Genomic DNA, 18255 nt, shown 5'->3' on the forward strand with positions numbered 1-18255 from the left:
GAATGGAATAATTAAATTCTTCTTAGAGAACACCAATTCATCATTTGAGATGTAGGACAATGGTGCATTTTATAGACACGCAGGAAAGGACATGATAGGGGCACAAGGACCCACCCTGCCCCAGGGGTCACTGGTTCCTATCCCAGCCCCTACCTCCTATCTCAGAAAATAGACTTAAGTATAAAAGTAGGAGAAATTACTTATTAGCAACTGGACTCTGGAGAAGAATTCTGTCTACACACCACACACTTTTTTAAAAATGTTTGTTTATTTTGAGAGAGAGCGAGCATGCGTGGGAACAAGGAGGATGCGTGGGAACAGAGGAGGGGTTTAGCAGTTTATGCGGTGACTCTAGGGTACCCGTGGACAGAGATACTCGTTGTAGTTCAGCTGCTTGTTCTGCTGCTGCTGCTGGAGAAGGACCTCACCCCAACCAATGTGAGGCACTCTTTAGAAAAAAATGCAAGTAAGATGAAACGGGGCTTTGCTTTAAATGTACCTTGATGGCTTATGATTGTGACCCTAACAAGAACCCAGCCTAGACTTCTTTATTGCCCATCTCTGTCAGAAAACAATAATCTTTTATCATAAAGGTGATGTCATGGTGGGGGCGGGCAGAGAGCCCCTGCACAGAGCAGACCTGGAAGGGTCCGGACTGGGAAAAGGGCTGGGCAAGGTTGAAGACCACGGGCAAGGGCTCAGCGTGTACACAAAGCAGCCAGTAGTTCTGGTAAGCCCCGTGGGTGAAGCCAAAGCCAGTGTCCAAACGCTGTCCAGGAACCCTGAAGAACACAGAGTGTTTCAGCAAGGACAGACGAATTGGGGATGGACAAGTCAGAGTCAAGAGGGAGGCTCAGGCCTGGGCAAGTCTTGCAGGTTGCAGAGTCGGGGATCATTCCAGAGGTAAGGCGAGAACAGAGTGTGAACAGAAACGAATAGGATAGAGACCTAACTCTTCTGGAGGGTTTGCTCCCTCCTGTGATTCTGCACATAGAATGTAATCACTGACCCTATTTCCTTGAGTTATATCTTCTGCTCCTGCTATATATAAATATATATATATATATATATATATATATATATATATATATATTTCCCCCTTAGTATAGGTATGTGCTGTGGGTTATCAGGACTTTTCAGGGCCTGATATTCTCAAAGGACTTCATTTTCTTCAGTGACCTTACTTTACCTCTTTTGTGTGTCTCATTCACTGTGTGGCAGCTGCCACTTTTCAGAAGCTCGGTCTCACTTCTGGGCTGTCAGGTACATGAAATGGTGATTCTTAGGTCACTGTAATTTCAAATAAATGTTGAAACGAGAAATAGCAGGCAAATTGGGAGCATGTATCACAGGGGCTCAAATCCTGTGGAGGATTCAATGGAGATGCCGTGTATGGAAAGTGGAGCAGGTGAGGTCTGACTGAGAAATAAAAACCGCACAGTAGGTTAAACAGAGACATTTTAATATCAAACTGTTAACTCTAATAAAGGAATAGCTGTAAGATATAAGAGAACACGCCCTGGTGTGCTAGGACTGAGGGATGCGGCCCCTAAAGGACAGATGTGGAAGGGCGTTCAGGTCTCACTAGAGAAGGTGTGGACGGGCCACTGGCAGAGAGAAGCTGGCTGGTGTAGCCAGAGGAGGTGGTATGGAGCTGCTGGGCAAGCAATGTGTCACTGTCAGGAGGGCAGGCAGGGAACAGGCATCAGCAGCTGGGGGCACCGGGCATGCAGTGGGAACTGTGCTCAGGAGGTGGCACAGGGACATTAGAGGAGCAGGCTCTATGGGCAGGGGACACAGAGGGGGGTTACAGATAGAAGGCTGCTCAGGTGGACCCCTGACCACAGGCACGTTGCAGGAGGGCCAGCGGGGTAAGGTCACATAAGAACCACTTCCGTGTCCTTTGGCCCCAGCAGGACCCACCGGAAGTCCTTCCAGTCACATGACTGTCTCTTGCCCCTCCCACCGGAAGTTACTGGAAGCTCCTTCCTCCCGCAGTGTCCCTTCAGCACCCTCTCTGAAATACCTGTGATACGGTGCTCTCTTGAAAGCAGAAAGAAATTTTGCTGAAGGAACTTGGTTGTTTGTAATAGAGTCCATATGGAAAGGTGCATTCGGAGCCAGGAGGAAATAAGCTGGTAATTAACACAGAGTGTTTAGCGAAGAGACTGGCACAGAGTGGGTGCTCAGTGATTGGAAGCTGTATTAGACAATTACCCAATGTAACCGAATACATTTAAATTATTTGGAATATATTTAAAAGTTAGGTATTAGCCCTGTTAATATTCATGGTCGTGTAACTCATTGCTGTGTGTTCTTTAACTAGACACGAAGTTAAGAATCTGTGTCAAGTATTTCTCATTTCTAATTTGTTTCTTTAATTTTCTTTTTGTCTAGGTCTTATACAATATATTAATTGCCTTCACAAAGATGCATAAATTTGAAGACATAGAGCCTGTCGACATTTTGGCTGGATGTGCCCGATTCGTTATTGTGGGAGTTGGGGGAGTGTTTTTTGGCGTCATTTTTGGGTTCATTTCTGCATTTATCACACGTTTCACTCAGAATATCTCTGCAATAGAACCACTCATCGTCTTCATGTTCAGCTATCTGTCTTACTTAGCCGCTGAGACACTCTACCTCTCTGGCATCCTGGCGTGAGTATGAACCGAGGATCAACTCTCAGAGCAATAAAAGAGAATTAATTAAGGATCACATTGTGTGGATTCAGGCTCTTTTTAACTTTTGTAAAATCTGATTCAGGTCCTTTGCCAAATATGTTCTCTCAGCATTTGTACTTGCTCTTTTCCTGAATTCCCTGAGCAGAGCAGAGCAGTTATAAGGTCAATTTAAAAGGCTCAGAAGAGCTGATGCAGGAAAGAACTAGAAGTTCAAGGTTAAAGTCTCATTATAATAATTCCCCCCCACCCTTGAAAAATCCATTATTTTAAAGGGTCAAGAGAAGCATGCCATGAAGGACTGTCATTCCTGAGCTCTGCCTTCCGCTTCCCCTTCAGTCACACCATGGCTCCAGGACTTATCAGTGTGGAATGAAACTAGGTAGATGGGATAAGACCAGAAGTCCAGATTTCGTTTTTCCTAATGGAAACATTTGTAAATGTTTATCTTTCCATAGATCTTGGAATGAGCCTTCTTAACTTAGCTTGCTATATCTGGTCATGTTGTTTCCTCTATGGCATTATCCTCATACCCAGCTACTCAGGCAAAAATACTGAATTTTATTGTATAGAAATATGTATTTTAATTAAATATAATAGTGTAAAATCTAGATACCCACTATTGCCCCACCTTAAAAGTGATCAAAACTACTTCGATGAGGCAATGTTCATTCTTCTCTCCTGTCCCCCAACTGCTGCCCACCCTAGACTTGCTAGTGGCTCTCGAACAAAAGCATTTTAATGAACCATTTCTCATTAAATTATTGTAAGAAACCTTGCTCAGGAAAAGGAAATGAGAGTCTTGCTGGACTATTCTTTCCAGAACCAGTTCTGCTTTGGGTTGGTACATGCTTGATGCTGTTTTCTTGTGAGGACATCATGCCATGTCCACCTTCCCCAACACATTTGAACAACCCCTTGGGGAGAGAGAAGAGTAAGAAAGACAACCTTGTGGGGGAAAATACACCCAGAGAGGGGAATGGAGAAGATGCTCTCTCTCCCTCTGGATAAAAACAGGGAGTGTATCTCTGGCATTACCAGTAGGGAGTTTTTTGTGGAGGGCAAAAATCTTGGGGCTGCTGCTGAGACTCTTCTTCTTCTGCAGGATCACTGCCTGTGCGGTAACAATGAAAAAGTATGTAGAGGAAAATGTGTCCCAGACGTCCTACACGACCATCAAGTATTTCATGAAGATGCTGAGCAGCGTCAGTGAGACCCTGATCTTCATCTTCATGGGCGTGTCCACCATTGGAAAGAACCATGAGTGGAACTGGGCCTTCATCTGTTTCACCCTGGTCTTCTGCCAGATCTGGAGAGCCATTAGTAAGAGACAATAGGGCCCCCAAGGGGTGCCTGCCTGCTATTTTATTTTTCTTATTCCTTTCTGCAGTGTAATAGCCTAAGTAGTGAGGTGAAGCGAACTGGTTTTACTTGTTAGGGGAGTATAGGCACCTTGTAGTGACCAGGAATGCTGTCTGTTTGCTCCCTCAATCAGTTCAGAGCAATTAGCGGCTGATAAGGTTGTGCACTGAAGCAAGGCTGGAGCAAGGAATTTGTTTCCTTGCTTATTTGAGGAGAGAACTTTCTCATCTACACATTTAAATATAACCCAATGAATGTATCCTTTGCTCTTCACTTCTTTGTCGATTTTTACCCTCTTGCACCTTAAATCAGATACAGATTATAAACTGTGAGCATTTGCACTTTTATTACAGGAAAAGTGAGATCTCACTGAGTGTATTCTATGTAAGGCAGATACTGTTAAGAAACATTCCCTAAATAATACAGGTGGTTTGGGTTGGAGGTTGTGTTTGACGTATAGAAAACCAAGGACCAGGAAAAAATCTTTATTTTTAAATGTGCTTATTATTAACTAATGAAGGCAACTCTATCATGTAACTGGCATCACCCCTATGAAATATGCTTCATTTTAAAAAACAAGGTATCTTTTTTAAAGTTTATTTATTTATTTTGAAAGAGAGAAAGCACGAGAGGAGAAGAGGCAGAGAGAGAGGGGGAGAGAGAATCCCAAGAAGGCTCTGGGCTGTCAGTTTGGAGCCTGATCTGGGGCTTGAACTCATCAACCATGAGATCATGACCTGAGCCAAAGTCAGATGCTTAACTGACTGAGCCACCCAGGTGTCCCCCAAAATGAGATATCTTGACTAATGGCCACTTATTTTCTTGTACATTTATGTTTCTGGGGGTAGTGAGAACATTAAGTACTCAATCACATTATATGTGCTGCCTTTTGATTAGAAACAGTTTTATTTTAAAATGATTTTGACCAGGATTAGAAGCACTTTCTTAATTGACGTTGACCATATTTTCAAACAAATTATAATGAAGTATAAATTAAGGGAAATGACTGAGATCTTACCTTCAACATACCAATTTTAAATTAATTCCAGGTGGGTTTTAGAATCTAGAAAATAACAGGAATGCAGAAATATTAAAATATTCATAAAACTTACTCTGAATATATGTGCCTGTTAGGTTTCCAGGGGAGAAAGAATTAAGGAAGCTATGTTATTTAATTATATATTTGTAATTTCAAATCAAATCATGGCACTGTTACTAACTAGCTATTTGACTTTGGAAAGGCATTTAACTGCTCAAAATCTTCTTCCTCAACCACAAAATGGTAGGCATGAGCAAATTTCTTAGGTTCCCTTCAGTTCTAATACTCTAACATTCTCTAATGTCAAGAGAAGTAACATCACCAAGCTTCAGCCCAGCCAACAGGAATGTAAACCATCTAAGAGAGTACTGATATTTTGGAGACCTGAACATTGTTGGCCTTTGGTGACAATCCAAACCAATTCCTTCATGTTCTCGCTGATGGAAGAGTCACTGAGAGAATGGCTGATTTGACCAGGTCACAGTGAGGGACAGAGCCAGCGGTCAGAACCCAGTTCTCCCTCCCAGCACCTCAGCCTGACTCATTGTGGCTAATAGTAGTTCACACTCATGAAGGCCTAGAACATTGTTAAGTCCCTGTTTTCTGTTGTTTATAGATAGTAATTGTATCTAAACCTTCCATCTACCTTCTGAGATGAATACTACCATTAGCTCCATTGAGCAGCTAAAGAGACCAAGCACATGAAAAGCTAAGAGCCTTAGTCAAGGAAACATGACTAGTAAGTATGTGGAGGAGCAAGGGCAAACAAAACACAATGAAAAATGTTAAATTTTACTCTCTCGCACACTGTCCATGTGCTGGTCATCGGTTCCTTGCTGTGGGGCACCTGGGTGGCTCAGTTGGTTAAGCATCTGACTCTCAGTTTTAGCTCTGGTCATGATCTCAGGGTGCATGAAATTGAGTCCCTGTCAGGCTCCTTGCTGACAACAAGGATGCTGCTTTGGGTTCTCTCTCTGTCTCTCTCTCCCCCTTTGTCCCTCCCCTGTTCATGTTCTCTCTAACTCAAATAATAAATAATATTTTTTAATTTTAAAAAGTTTTTCCTGATGTGAGGCATGTGTGATTAGAAGTCATAGGAGATACTGAGGGCTTTATTCTGCAGTAAAACCTCCTCTTAGCCAGAGCTTTAATGAAGGGACCTTTCCCACCAGGGAGCACTGAGTTAGTGGTAAGCTAGGTCATGTGGACCACGAGGGGATGGAAAAATCAGTGTGGTAGAAAACACCTCTGTGTTTGAAACACGCACTGCTACCCTCCACCTTCCACTTAATGACAGTGAGAACCCCCCTTTGAGCCTTTGCCAACTTTCTTGTTTGCACTGAACCTCAAGAAGAACCAAACCAACCACAAAAGTTTTGCTTACCCAGCAGAGACCACAATCACTAAGAGAGTCCTCTTATGTTTAAAATTATACACCTCCTTTGGTTACTCATTGAAAACATGAGATGATAAAAATGTTTCTATCCCCAAAGCAATACCCTGGCTTTACCTAGTTTTGAAAGGCAGAGCAGAAGCTATGAGTTTTGATTAGAAAATATATGACATTTCTTATATCAGAGAGTATCAAGATTTTATTTCTTTAAACACACGCATTCAGGCTAGGAAGATCACAATCCAAAGCACTATTGTTCACAACTACTCAAAAAGTGGAAACTTTTTAGTAAGATATTCTGTTTAGGATAGACAGCATTGGGTGTGATGGAATTAGGTTGCCTTGTTTTGTGGGCGCATGCACAAGACTTGGGTTCACTGGTACTGAATACCGACTCATTCATAACCTTCTTCTCTAATATATATTTCCCCCTTTCTAGGCGTATTTGCTCTCTTCTATGTCAGTAACCAGTTTCGGACTTTCCCCTTCTCCATCAAGGACCAGTGCATAATTTTCTACAGTGGTGTCCGAGGAGCTGGAAGTTTTTCACTTGCATTTTTGCTTCCTCTGTCTCTTTTTCCTAGGAAGAAAATGTTTGTCACTGCTACTCTTGTAGTTATATATTTTACTGTATTTATTCAGGTTGGTAGATTTCTTTCATATTTGAAACAAGTAGATTCTCTTAGGATTGTGTATTAAATTAGTATTAATAGTATTAGTAATAATATTACTAGTAGTAATTACTATTAGTAACAGTATAGTGCCCCACAAAAGGGACACTCTATCTAATTTTTTGACATGTACTCAATCACTGAAATTAAGTTCCTAAATATTTCTAGATCATGTTTGTGTTCATCCTTTAACCTCTAAAATATGTCACTTTTTAATCAATAAGACATATTAATCAAAATAGTCCTGGGTAACAGGGAAATGATAGTTACTACTGTGTTTTGCAAGATTCCAACCAGGACTAGATAGTACAAGTTTTTACTTTAGGTGGAGTTATCTCTGAGTAAACTAGTGAGAGGTTGTTTTAAGTGATGTCACTAAATTTCCATTTTAAAGCAATGTCCTTTTTCATTGCAGAATTTGAAAGAATTAAATCAGAACTAAATAAGAATTAAAGTAATGCGGGAGAAGAAGGGGAAAAATAGTTGGGAAGAAGGAGGGAGGCAAACCATGAGAGACTCTTGAATGCTGAGAACAAACTGAGGGCTGATGGGAGTGAGGGAGAGGGGAAGAGGGGTGATGGGCATGGGGGAGGGCACTTGTTGGGATGAGCACTGGGTGTTATATGTAAAGCAACTTGACAATAAACTGTTTAAGGAAAAAAAAATTAAACAGTAGAGAATTTATCTAGACAAGGGTATGAAAATTAGAAGCTCTAATAGTTTTGCTAATAGATTTGTTCTCTATAATGAGAAACTTCACTACAATAAAATTATTTATTTTGCCATTTGCAATCTAGGGAATCACAATTGGTCCACTGGTCAGGTACCTGGATGTTAAAAAGACCAATAAAAAAGAATCCATTAATGAAGAGCTTCATATTCGTGTAAGTTTTTTATCATGATTAACAATGTAATAGGATGCTCTCTATTTGCCACTGGTAGGAGTAATCTAGACCTTTGATGAGGTGTTGTGTACATGTCACTGAACATAGTCTCTTTCCTTGATTGGACTAGTTTGTGATTGGTAGGAAATTACCACAAATTTAGTGGCTTAAAAAAACACAGTTATTATCTTATAGTTCTGGAGATCACAAGTTCAAAATGTGTCTCAGTAGGCTAAAATCAAGATGCTGCAGGGCTGCATGTCTTTCTGGAGGTTCTAGGGAAGAATCTGTTTTCTTGCATCTTCCAGCTTCTAGAAGCTTCTAGCATTCCTTGTCTAGTGGACCCCTTTGATCTTCAAAGCTAGCAATGGGAGGTCAGGTCTTTCTCATGCTGCATCACTCTGATACTGACTTTTCTGCCTTCCACTTCCACATTAAAGACTTTTGTGATTATATTAGTCCCATGTGGATAATTTAGGATATTCTTTCTATCTTAAGGTTGCAACCCTAAGTCCACTTACTATCTTAATTTTTCTTTGCATATAAACTAACATATTCACGGTTCTGGGGATTAGAAAATGACATCTTTGGGGATCATTATTCTGCCTATCATGTCTGCTCCCTGGCCCTCAAAGATTCACATCTATTCCACGTGCAAAATACATTAACTCCATCCTGATATCTCCAGAGTCTCAACCCATTATAGTGCCAGCTCAAAGACCAAAATCTCATCTAAATTTTATCAGCTCAAAAGCCCCAAATCTCATGAGTGATCCTCTGAGTATAATCCATCCTGAAATACACCTCCTCTCTAATGCTGAACCTGTGGAACTCAAGAAACAAGTTATCTGCTCCCAAAATACACTAGTAGAGCACTCACAGGGTAATGGCTATAGATATTCCTTTTCAAAAAAGGGGAAAATAGAAGGGGAAAAGGAGTCATATTCAAATTTTCAAGTCCACCTGGGGAAGTGACTTGGTTTCAAGGCCTGGGAACAATCTGTGTTCCACCAGATTTGAAGTCCAATCGGAGTTCCAACCTCTGGGTTCTCAGCTCCATCCTCTGAGTCATCCTTCATTTTTTATAAAAGATAGCCTGTGTTTTCTGCTTATCCCTTTGATTGGCTTGTTTCTTGCCTGCAGAATCTTGGGGTCCAACTACCCCCCTTTCATTTTGTCTTTTGTTTCTCCCTTTGGGTCCAAGCTAAGCAGTGTTTCTGTTTGGGTTCAACAGGGAAGCAGAACCAATAGGAGATAGATAGATAGATAGATAGATAGATAGATAGATAGATAGAGATAGAGATAGATATTAAGAACTTTGTTGTAAGGAATTGGCTTACTTATTGTGAAGACTCACTAGGTAAGTCCAGAATCTGCAGGACAAGCCTTCATGGAGGGTAGACCAGAACTCTCAGGCATGAGCCACAACTGCTTTGCATGAATGGAATATTCTTCACCAGGAAAGCTTCACTTCTACTCTTCGGGCCTTTGAACTGATCAAATTAGGCCCACTCAGATCTAGGATAGTCTTCCTCACTCCAATACAACTGATTTATGGACTTTAATCATATCTACTAAATACCATTACACCAACATCTATATTACTGTTAATAATACTTGAGGATAAGCCTTGCCAATGAGACACCTCAAAAAACTATCATTATGACTAATATTCTGAATTGTCCTATTTACTTCTGAAATCCTTGTTCCAGTGGAACATGGGGTCCTCTGCTCTTTCTGAAGTTTTAATTAGGAAGGGGTACAGGCTTCCGTTACTTCTGCAAGAACAGCCTAGTGGCAGTTTTCAGTGAAAACATTCAGCCCTGACAAAGATGAAAACAAAGTTGAACATGGTTTCTACCTGTTGGTTTAAGTTCAACACACTATTGGAGGGATGCCATTTTGTATGGCTCCAGGGAATAGAATGGAGGGCGACTACATGGAAGACAGAAGGAAAGAGACTTCAGCTCAGTTAATGAAGAGCATTCTGGCAGTAGCTTCTCCTACGGCCTAAACCCAAGGGGAAATGGATGTGTGCAGACAATGACTGGGAGCCTTTGGCATAGCTGCTGTACAGGAGGTAGGGCTTTGAGGGAGTTATTGGCCCCGATAATTTTTAGGTTTCCTTTATCCCTGAAAGTTCATGGTTCTAATGCTGGAGAAACTGATGAAGTCTTTCAAAATCAGCCCTGAATTTTAGGGCCAAAATCATCCAAATCTAAACGCAAAATTTTCAAGACCATTTGAAAATATTCAACAAAGGGGTAGGAGTGAGTGTTTTAAAGTAAGAAATGCTTTAACTTGATAAAGTAAGAAATGCTTTAACTTGATTGAAGACTTTTGTTTCTGTCTTTATCCCCTCTGTTCATTATTTTTAGAAATTAAATAACATACCTAATACAAGAGAACATAGATATGTCACTCCTTTCTTATTTATTTTTTCTCAAATAAAGTCATAATTATTGGTAGAAAGTATGTCAGTTAAGTACTTCAGAATTAGTTAAGTGTTTTAATCTACTTTGTAAAATAAATTTTAGAATTCAGCATAAAGTTCATTGATTACAATTTCAATTATGAAGACTAATTCATAAATTTTGAAGAGATTATGCTTTTTATGAAATTTCTGTAAGCAATTTGGGTAAAGCAAATTTAGCACAATTGGCTCGCATGGTGAAATATAAATACTGAGAAAAAATAATCAGATAAGAATTGAGGCAGATGGATAAATTTTGTTGTTATATATTATTATTATAGGATATCTGTAGAATTATATTCCAGAAACTATAAATTAGATACTGACGATGTTTGTGGTGAAATTGAAAGGAACAATTAGTCATTATATTCATGTGATTTCAGTAATGAGACATTTTCTAAATCATTCTAGAAAATTATTATTCAAAGCAAATGGCAGATATCCTGTTTTCACTGAAAGCTATGCACATTATTAAGGAGTTTACAGATGGGATCTGTGAATCATGAAACTCAGTTGACTTACTATGGAAGCCACTACAAGTTTCAGCTACATGGAGTGATAGAAAAGAGGCTATGCTCCAGGAAATTAAAGCCTCCTTTGTTTTCCAAAGTCTATTAGCTTTCCTTGTGTGTCTTTTAGAGTTAACGTTTCACTAGCAATCATTTTCCTGTATTTGGTTTGGCAGCTGATGGATCACCTGAAAGCTGGAATTGAAGATGTGTGTGGGCAATGGAGCCACTATCAAGTGAGAGACAAGTAAGGAGGCCAACAGGAAGAATTATTTGTGGCATGGGGAGATTCAAAATATTCCACTGAACACCGAGCAGAATCCAGAGGAATGGGACCAGGAATATAAAGGGCCTGGGAGCCATGGCACAGAAGAGGCAGGAGGAAGCCCTGGAAATGCCCAGCTGGCAAACTGGAAAACTCTCAGGGCCATAGATTTAGCCTAGGTTGTGTCAGAGAGAACTAGTACAACTTTCAGATTGAAATGAGACAAGTTGAATCTAAGTTTAAAACAAGGAGAAGTGCCCCAATGAGAAGAGAAGCTCAGTCAAGGAATGACTGGCTTCTGAAGGCTACAAAGGGAGTTTGGTGAATCATCAGGATCCTGGGGAGGAGAGTCCTCCCCTGGGGAGGGAGGTTGCAGTGGAAGACCTTCAAGGGTCCTTTCTACATATGAGTCTGTGAGAATGTCAGAGTTCCTCTTCTCTGCCACCATCTCACATTTCAGAACACATTCTCTCCCTGGATTTCGTCTACAGCATATTTCTTATGTGGGTTTGAGGAGAGTTTCACTCAGGATAAGGAAGATAAGAGTTGGGAAGTTAAAATAGATATTTAACAAATATAGGAGCTAGCAGTAGTTGAATTAACTGAATGGTAGATGTTTTCTCTCTAGGGATTGCCAACATATTGATGTTGGTGATGCCAAGAGAAACTAGATCTGGAAAAGTCTGGCTGTCAAGGAGTAGTGGTACCTAAATGAGAGACTGGGAGCTTTGGGGCGGGCTTTTTAAATTTTATTTTATTTTTTATTTATTTTGTGTGTGTGTAGTTAATCTATTTTTAAATTTTAATTCCAGTTAGTTAACATACAGTGTTATTATTGGTTTCAGGTGTACAATATAGTGATTCAACACTTCCATAGAGCACCTTGTGCTCATCACAAGTGTCCTCTTTAATGACTGTCACCAATTTCACCCATTTCCCCACCTCCCCTCTGGTAACCATCTGTTTGTTCTTTGTAGTTAAGAGTCTGTGTCTTGGTTTGTCTCTCTTTCTCTTTTTATTTCTTTGCTCACTTGTTTTGTTTCTTAAATTCCACATATGAGTGAAATCATAGGATATTTGTCTTACTCTTTTTTATTTTACTTAGCATTATACTCTCTGGCTCCATCCATGTTGTTCAAATGGAAGGATTTCTTTTCTTTTTTATGGCTTAGCAATATCCATCTCTCTCTCTCTCTCTCTCTCTCTATCTGTCTCTCACACACACACACACACCGCATTTTCTTTATCCATTCAATCGATAGACACTTGGGCTGTCTCTATAGTTTGACCATTCTACATAATACTGCTATAAACTGAGGTGCATGTATCCCTTTGAATTAATATTCTTGTATTTTGAGTTAAATTAGTGTAACTATTGGATCATAGGATAGTTCTATTTTTAACTTTTACAGGAACCTCTGTACTGTTTTCCACAGTGGCTGCACCATTTCCATTCTGAGTGGGCTTTTTAATAAGATAAAAAGTATAGTTTTAGCAGTCTTCATAGTGTTAAAATAGAACTTAAATTATGTAAATGTTCACCAATCTAGAACCTAGGTCATGGATTTTTTAAGTCTAAATCCTATAGTTCTTCCAGTGAAAAATCACTTAATACTATTCCGTTTAGCCAAATCTATACCAAATTTTCTAGACACTAAGGCAGATATCAAGGGCAGTAAGATACACCCAATGTACTCCAGGTTCTCACAATATAGTAGACAAGCTACTATATTGTGAACAATATACACAAAGAGAGAAACAAAGAGAGAACAAAAGAGAGAAAGAGCTTTAACAAATGCTGATGATCTATGTAAGAAATGTTGTAACAGAGTTAAATGCACAGAACTGCAATAATACAGAAACAAAAGTGCATTTTGAAAATAAATGAGGTGTTCTCCAGGCTAAGAAGAATGGAAGACATGCCAAGCAGTGGCAGTAGCAGCAGGGTATTTCAAGATGGAAAGGCGACAAAGAGCACAGCATGGTTTGCACATGGTCAGGGAGAGGGACACGGTAAGGCAAGAGATGGAAAGAACACGGTAAGGCAAGAGATGGAAAGACAAGGATACCCTGCTAGAGCACAATGCTAAGGAGTTCTCAACAGCCATTAATGCTATAAAATTCTATTTGGCCTTTAATACACAGATCAAAAGGCTTTTAAATACGAAAGTAGCATGACCATGCTTGGCTTTTGGAAGGCAAACAGCCAACAGCGATATGGAAGCTGGATTTGAAACAGGTACTGTGGGGAGGGAGACCTGTAAGGGATGTTCACATGGATGTAAGAGTTTCATCTTGTAAGCATAGGATAAGCCTCAGGTGCTGTGCTATCTGTTTCATAAATTGTGTCTTACACAATATCCTGAATCTCCTGTGTTAGCTATTTTTCTCTTTGAAGATCAAGAAACTAACTCCAAGCGATCAACTAACCTATTCTACAGTGGAACCTTGATTGAATTCAGGTCTGGCTTTAGAACCTCTTCTGTTTTCAATGAACCACAGAGTTTTCAGAATCATAAGGATGAGGATCTAGAAGAAGGAGCACTGAAATATTTCTGAGGTGGAAACAGTGACTGTCTATAGACATAGCCAGGAGGTCTAGGAAAAGGCAGTAAGAATGACTTTCACATTTCCAGATAGCAAGTCTAGGGGACTAACAATGCTATAGTCAAATGCACATGCAATAGAAGAATGTTTCATTAAATAATAGCTAGGTGACATAACTACATGGGTGTGAAGAGAGGAAGCTGACTGAGCACAGGACTCTGAGAAGTTTCCATACCTCTGGGGCAGGTAAGGAAGAGGAAGAGATTTGGAAGAAGTCTTTAGGGAGGCTGGAAGGGAAGCATGTGTGAATCAGGACATGGACCGCACAGAGGAAATGACCAGTAGCACATCAGGAGAAGCCATGTGGCAAGTAGGGCAAGGGCAATGGCACTGACTGACGTTGAACAGTAAAGGTCAAGGTGAGCTCAGTTGTGAAGAATGTCAGAAAGGTCCTGATGGGTGGGGAGCAATGGCAGTAGCTTGAGCAATAAATAGGAACAACAGCCTCTTAGGAAGATAGGCAGAAAACAAGAAGGCTGAGGGTTTGACTCATTGGGGGCAAGAGCGGGCATGAGCCAAACACAGATCATAAGGTATCACAGCCTGCTAACCCCGGAGAAGACTTGAGTGATAAAGCGTCCATCTGCCTCACAGACCAGGAAACCAATCACCAGATAATAAGCCAGCAGCTCAGGGAGTTATGTTCCCCTCCAGCAAATAAAGCAGGCAGACAAATTACTCTTTGAATGTAAAATGATTGGAAGTGTTGACAATGTCTACTCCAAACAAATGGCCAACTCTGAAGGCACCATACGCATACGCGCAGCTCAGTCTAATGGGTCAGCCAGAGGTTTGCCACAATAGTCGGCGGCCATCAGCGTCTAGCCTATTCAGATTCTCCATCATTCAGACTGTCAGGATTAGATGTGGGGTCTCCCCTCAGCCCCTCCTTAATTGTCAGGATTCAAAATGATCTGCAGCATAATGGGCAAAACTACTGTAACTACTGGGCCATTTAAATTTATTGGGTTCTGGTTGAATAGGCCAGTATTACTGTAAGAGCAGCTGCCACTGTTAGGAGGTTATTAGAATGAAACATTTGTTCAAAAGCCTCAACCCCTCATTTCTTCTCTTACAATTGGAGCTGGGCTGGGCTGGGCCTCCCCCGCTCCCCACTTATGCATAGTTTCTGCCCTGATTGCAGCTTGTCCCCTCCTTTTGTTTAGTTGATTTTCAATGTATTCAGGCCAGTGGCCTATTCTTTATTTATTTTTAAAAAAGATATATAGATATAGATATGATATATAGGTAGATAGATAAATTCTATGATTTTTTTTTTAATGTGTTCAAAGACTGAATTCTCAGCACTGTCCTCGGAATAAAGTAAAGTAGTAGTCTGTTTTAAGAATAATATATACTTCCATAACACATACAGATATCAAAGATTTTCAAAATGTTGGTTTTTGCTTTTAGGTTTAAGAAGTTTGATCATAGATATTTACGGAAAGTCTTAATCCGAAAGAACCAGCCCAAATCAAGTATTGTCTCTTTGTACAAGAAGCTGGAAATGAAGCAAGCTATTGAGATGGTAGAAACTGGGATCCTCAGTACCACAGCCTTTTCCATACCCCACCAGTAAGTCCTATGTGCCTTTTGATCTGGACTTTACATGTCAGAATCCCAAGGGCACACTCTCATTGTTCAGTATAGAGATAATACTAGGAACAAAGAGGCAGAAATTTGAAGAAAAGAATTGTGAAAAAAGGATGACCTGAGTCTTGGCATCTTGTTGTTTGGCCCATGCTCAACCTATTTCGCCTAGTTTCTGAAAAGTACTTTCTAGCAAAAGTTGCATGTGATAGTTACATGACACCTTTGGGAAGGAGGGGCAGGTGAATTTACATGATTATGGCATGGTTTACAAGACTTTGTCTTTCTCTTTTTGATGGATTGCTACCCTTTAACTGCTGTTCTTTTAACTGCTGCTAATCCTACAGTAAAAGTAATATACATTTCTCCCATAAGTCATTTCTCTTCCACCCTTGATGAGGAGAGACCTGGTCAGCATCCTGTGACACTAGCTGGCATTCGGTGATGAGTGGTGGTAACAGGATGTGTGGTGGTTGGTGGGCTACTTAAATTTACCACCCTCCTCCACCCCCCCAAGGATGTCCAGGTTTTCTTCCAAGAAGCAGTTTATGAATTGAGCAAATTACTCACAACATATTTAAGATAAGGAACGCCCCCATCCTGCCATCTTCTGTAAGTAAAGACACTTGATCACGAGCTTCAGTTGGATCTTCATGTTTGAAAAGCAGCTTAGGAACACATAGCAATAACATTTTCACTCATGCCTGAGTGTTATCTCGCATCCCTTACTTGCTAATGAATCAGGAACACTCTCACCTTTCTTGCATGGCCTGGAAAAAACCTAAAGGAGCATCCCGGAGGGCATATTGGTATAAACAGAAAGCCTTCTGCCTTATTTCTTAGTGAGACTCATTTTGTGGTTGGTTGGTTGGTTGGTTTTGGTGCTGCCCACTTGCTTTAAGGAAACATCTGATACTAAAACGGCAATGAGCTAATAAATATTTATTGGCGATGCCATACAGAGACATATTAGAGCCTAAGGCAGAAACAAAAACCAGCAATATTGATTTTGTCTTTATTTTAAATGCCAATATTTTATTCATTGTGTTTTATTTTCTTTTTTGCATTGACCTTTGTTTTCTAAAATATTGCATTTGAATCCTGCTTAACATGACTGAGCATTTTTGGCATTACCTTGGGCCCAAACCCGTTCCTTGGGCATTTATTATGTGCCAGCAACTGTAAAACAAACACAGTCCCTGACATCATGGAGCTCATACCCTGGCAGGGTCATGGCTTTAAGAAAAAAAGGTCTGGGCCACCTGGGTAGCTCAGTTTGTTAAGCGTCCCAGGTCATGATTTCACAGTTCATGACATCTCTTAGCAGTCTGCTTAGAATTCTCTCTCTGTCTCTCTCTGTGTCCCTCCCCCACTCACACTTGCTTTCTCTCAAAGTAAATAAATAAACATTAAAATTAAAAAAAAAAAAAAAAAGACTTTACAGGGGCACCTGGGTGGCTCAGTTGATTGAGTGACCGTCTTCAGCTCAAGTCATGATCTCACGGTTCATGGGTTCGAGCCCCGTCTAAGGCCTGTGCTGACGGCTCAGAGCTTGAAGCCTGCTTCAGATTCTGTGTCTCCCTCTCTCTCTGCCCCTCCCCCACTCGTGCTCTGTCTCTTTCTCTCTCAGAAATAAACAAACATTAAAATTTAAGAATAAATAAATAAAAATAAAAAAGGTCTTACAAACACAGAATCATAAAGTCTAAGAAGCTATGAGAGTGTAAGAGGTGACTCTGGTCTCCAGGCATTTGACTGGCTCAAATGAGAGTTAATTAAGTGGGAGTTAATGCATTGCAGAAGGGCCAAATAAGTTCAGGCACTTTAGACCATTAGGAACTTCCTCAGTTGGTTGGCTTAGCAGTTATGTGAGCTCTTTGTCTAAGAATGTAGGGGCACTTATCTCAAATGCGGTCCATCATGTGTTAAACCATATTTTGAATGTCCGTATTACATTGCATTGGTCACAAGCAATTGCCCCCATTTCTAACCTCAAGATAGTTTTCAAGCCAGTTTTATTGGGAGGAATCCTGTCTGTTGAGTCACTTTTGTAGACACTGATTCAAGATTAGTAAGAGAGCCTTATAAGTCAGAGACTTTTTTTTCCTCCTAGAGCCCAAACTAGTTAGTAAATGAGGGTAGGAGAGAAGATTCTTTTAACTGATATTTAATACAAGTTAAACTGTATTTAAATTGCATTTATTTGATCTCATCAGAAATCTGGACGACATCAAGCAAAAGGAATTCCTCTCCTAAGATCAAAGCAGCCAGTTTCTTAAAAACAAACCTTTGTACAATAATAGGAAAAAGAAGTGTGTACTCAGCTCACTTTTTATTATTCTGTATGAGATGATAACAACAAAATGCAGATATATTTTTTTCTTTAGAAGTTGAAGCAATTGTTCTACAAGGGGGTTAGCTTTGCAAGCTCTTCAGGAGAACACTGGCACCAGAAGCTGTCGATAGCACAGTGCATATGGGGTTGATTCTATGGAATTCCCTTACTTTTACATACATTACGTTATTTGACCCTCAGAACAACCCCACAGAATAGGTAGAGAATGTACTTGGATTATTTGTTTAAATACAAGGCACTTCGTTTCATCAAGGAGTAGTAAGCTTTTAGAAATATCAGACGATAAAGGCTCAAACTGCTTAGAGTGTCAAAGCTTGCAAAAATATTTGGTTCATATTAAAGAGGTATTAAAGTATGTATAAATGTATAGGCATAACAAACTACAACTGTACAGTTTCAAAGTATCATACCTAAAAAGTGCCAAATCA

General features: G+C 40.1%; 1 protein-coding gene across 1 annotated transcript in view; it reads left to right on the forward strand.

The window, feature by feature from the left end:
* SLC9A4 (solute carrier family 9 member A4) overlaps positions 1–18255 on the forward strand; it is a 61733-nt gene that overhangs the window by 26645 nt on the left and 16833 nt on the right. The window contains exons 3-8 of the mRNA XM_039223196.1: positions 2398–2657; positions 3784–4001; positions 6912–7114; positions 7941–8027; positions 11186–11256; positions 15295–15456. Of these exons, the coding sequence (XP_039079127.1) occupies positions 2398–2657; positions 3784–4001; positions 6912–7114; positions 7941–8027; positions 11186–11256; positions 15295–15456 (1001 nt within the window). The remainder of the gene's footprint in view (positions 1–2397; positions 2658–3783; positions 4002–6911; positions 7115–7940; positions 8028–11185; positions 11257–15294; positions 15457–18255) is intronic.

Source organism: Hyaena hyaena, unplaced genomic scaffold (assembly GCF_003009895.1).
Source record: "Hyaena hyaena isolate Hyena2069 unplaced genomic scaffold, ASM300989v1 scaffold_1287, whole genome shotgun sequence".
Lineage (NCBI taxonomy): Eukaryota > Metazoa > Chordata > Mammalia > Carnivora > Hyaenidae > Hyaena > Hyaena hyaena.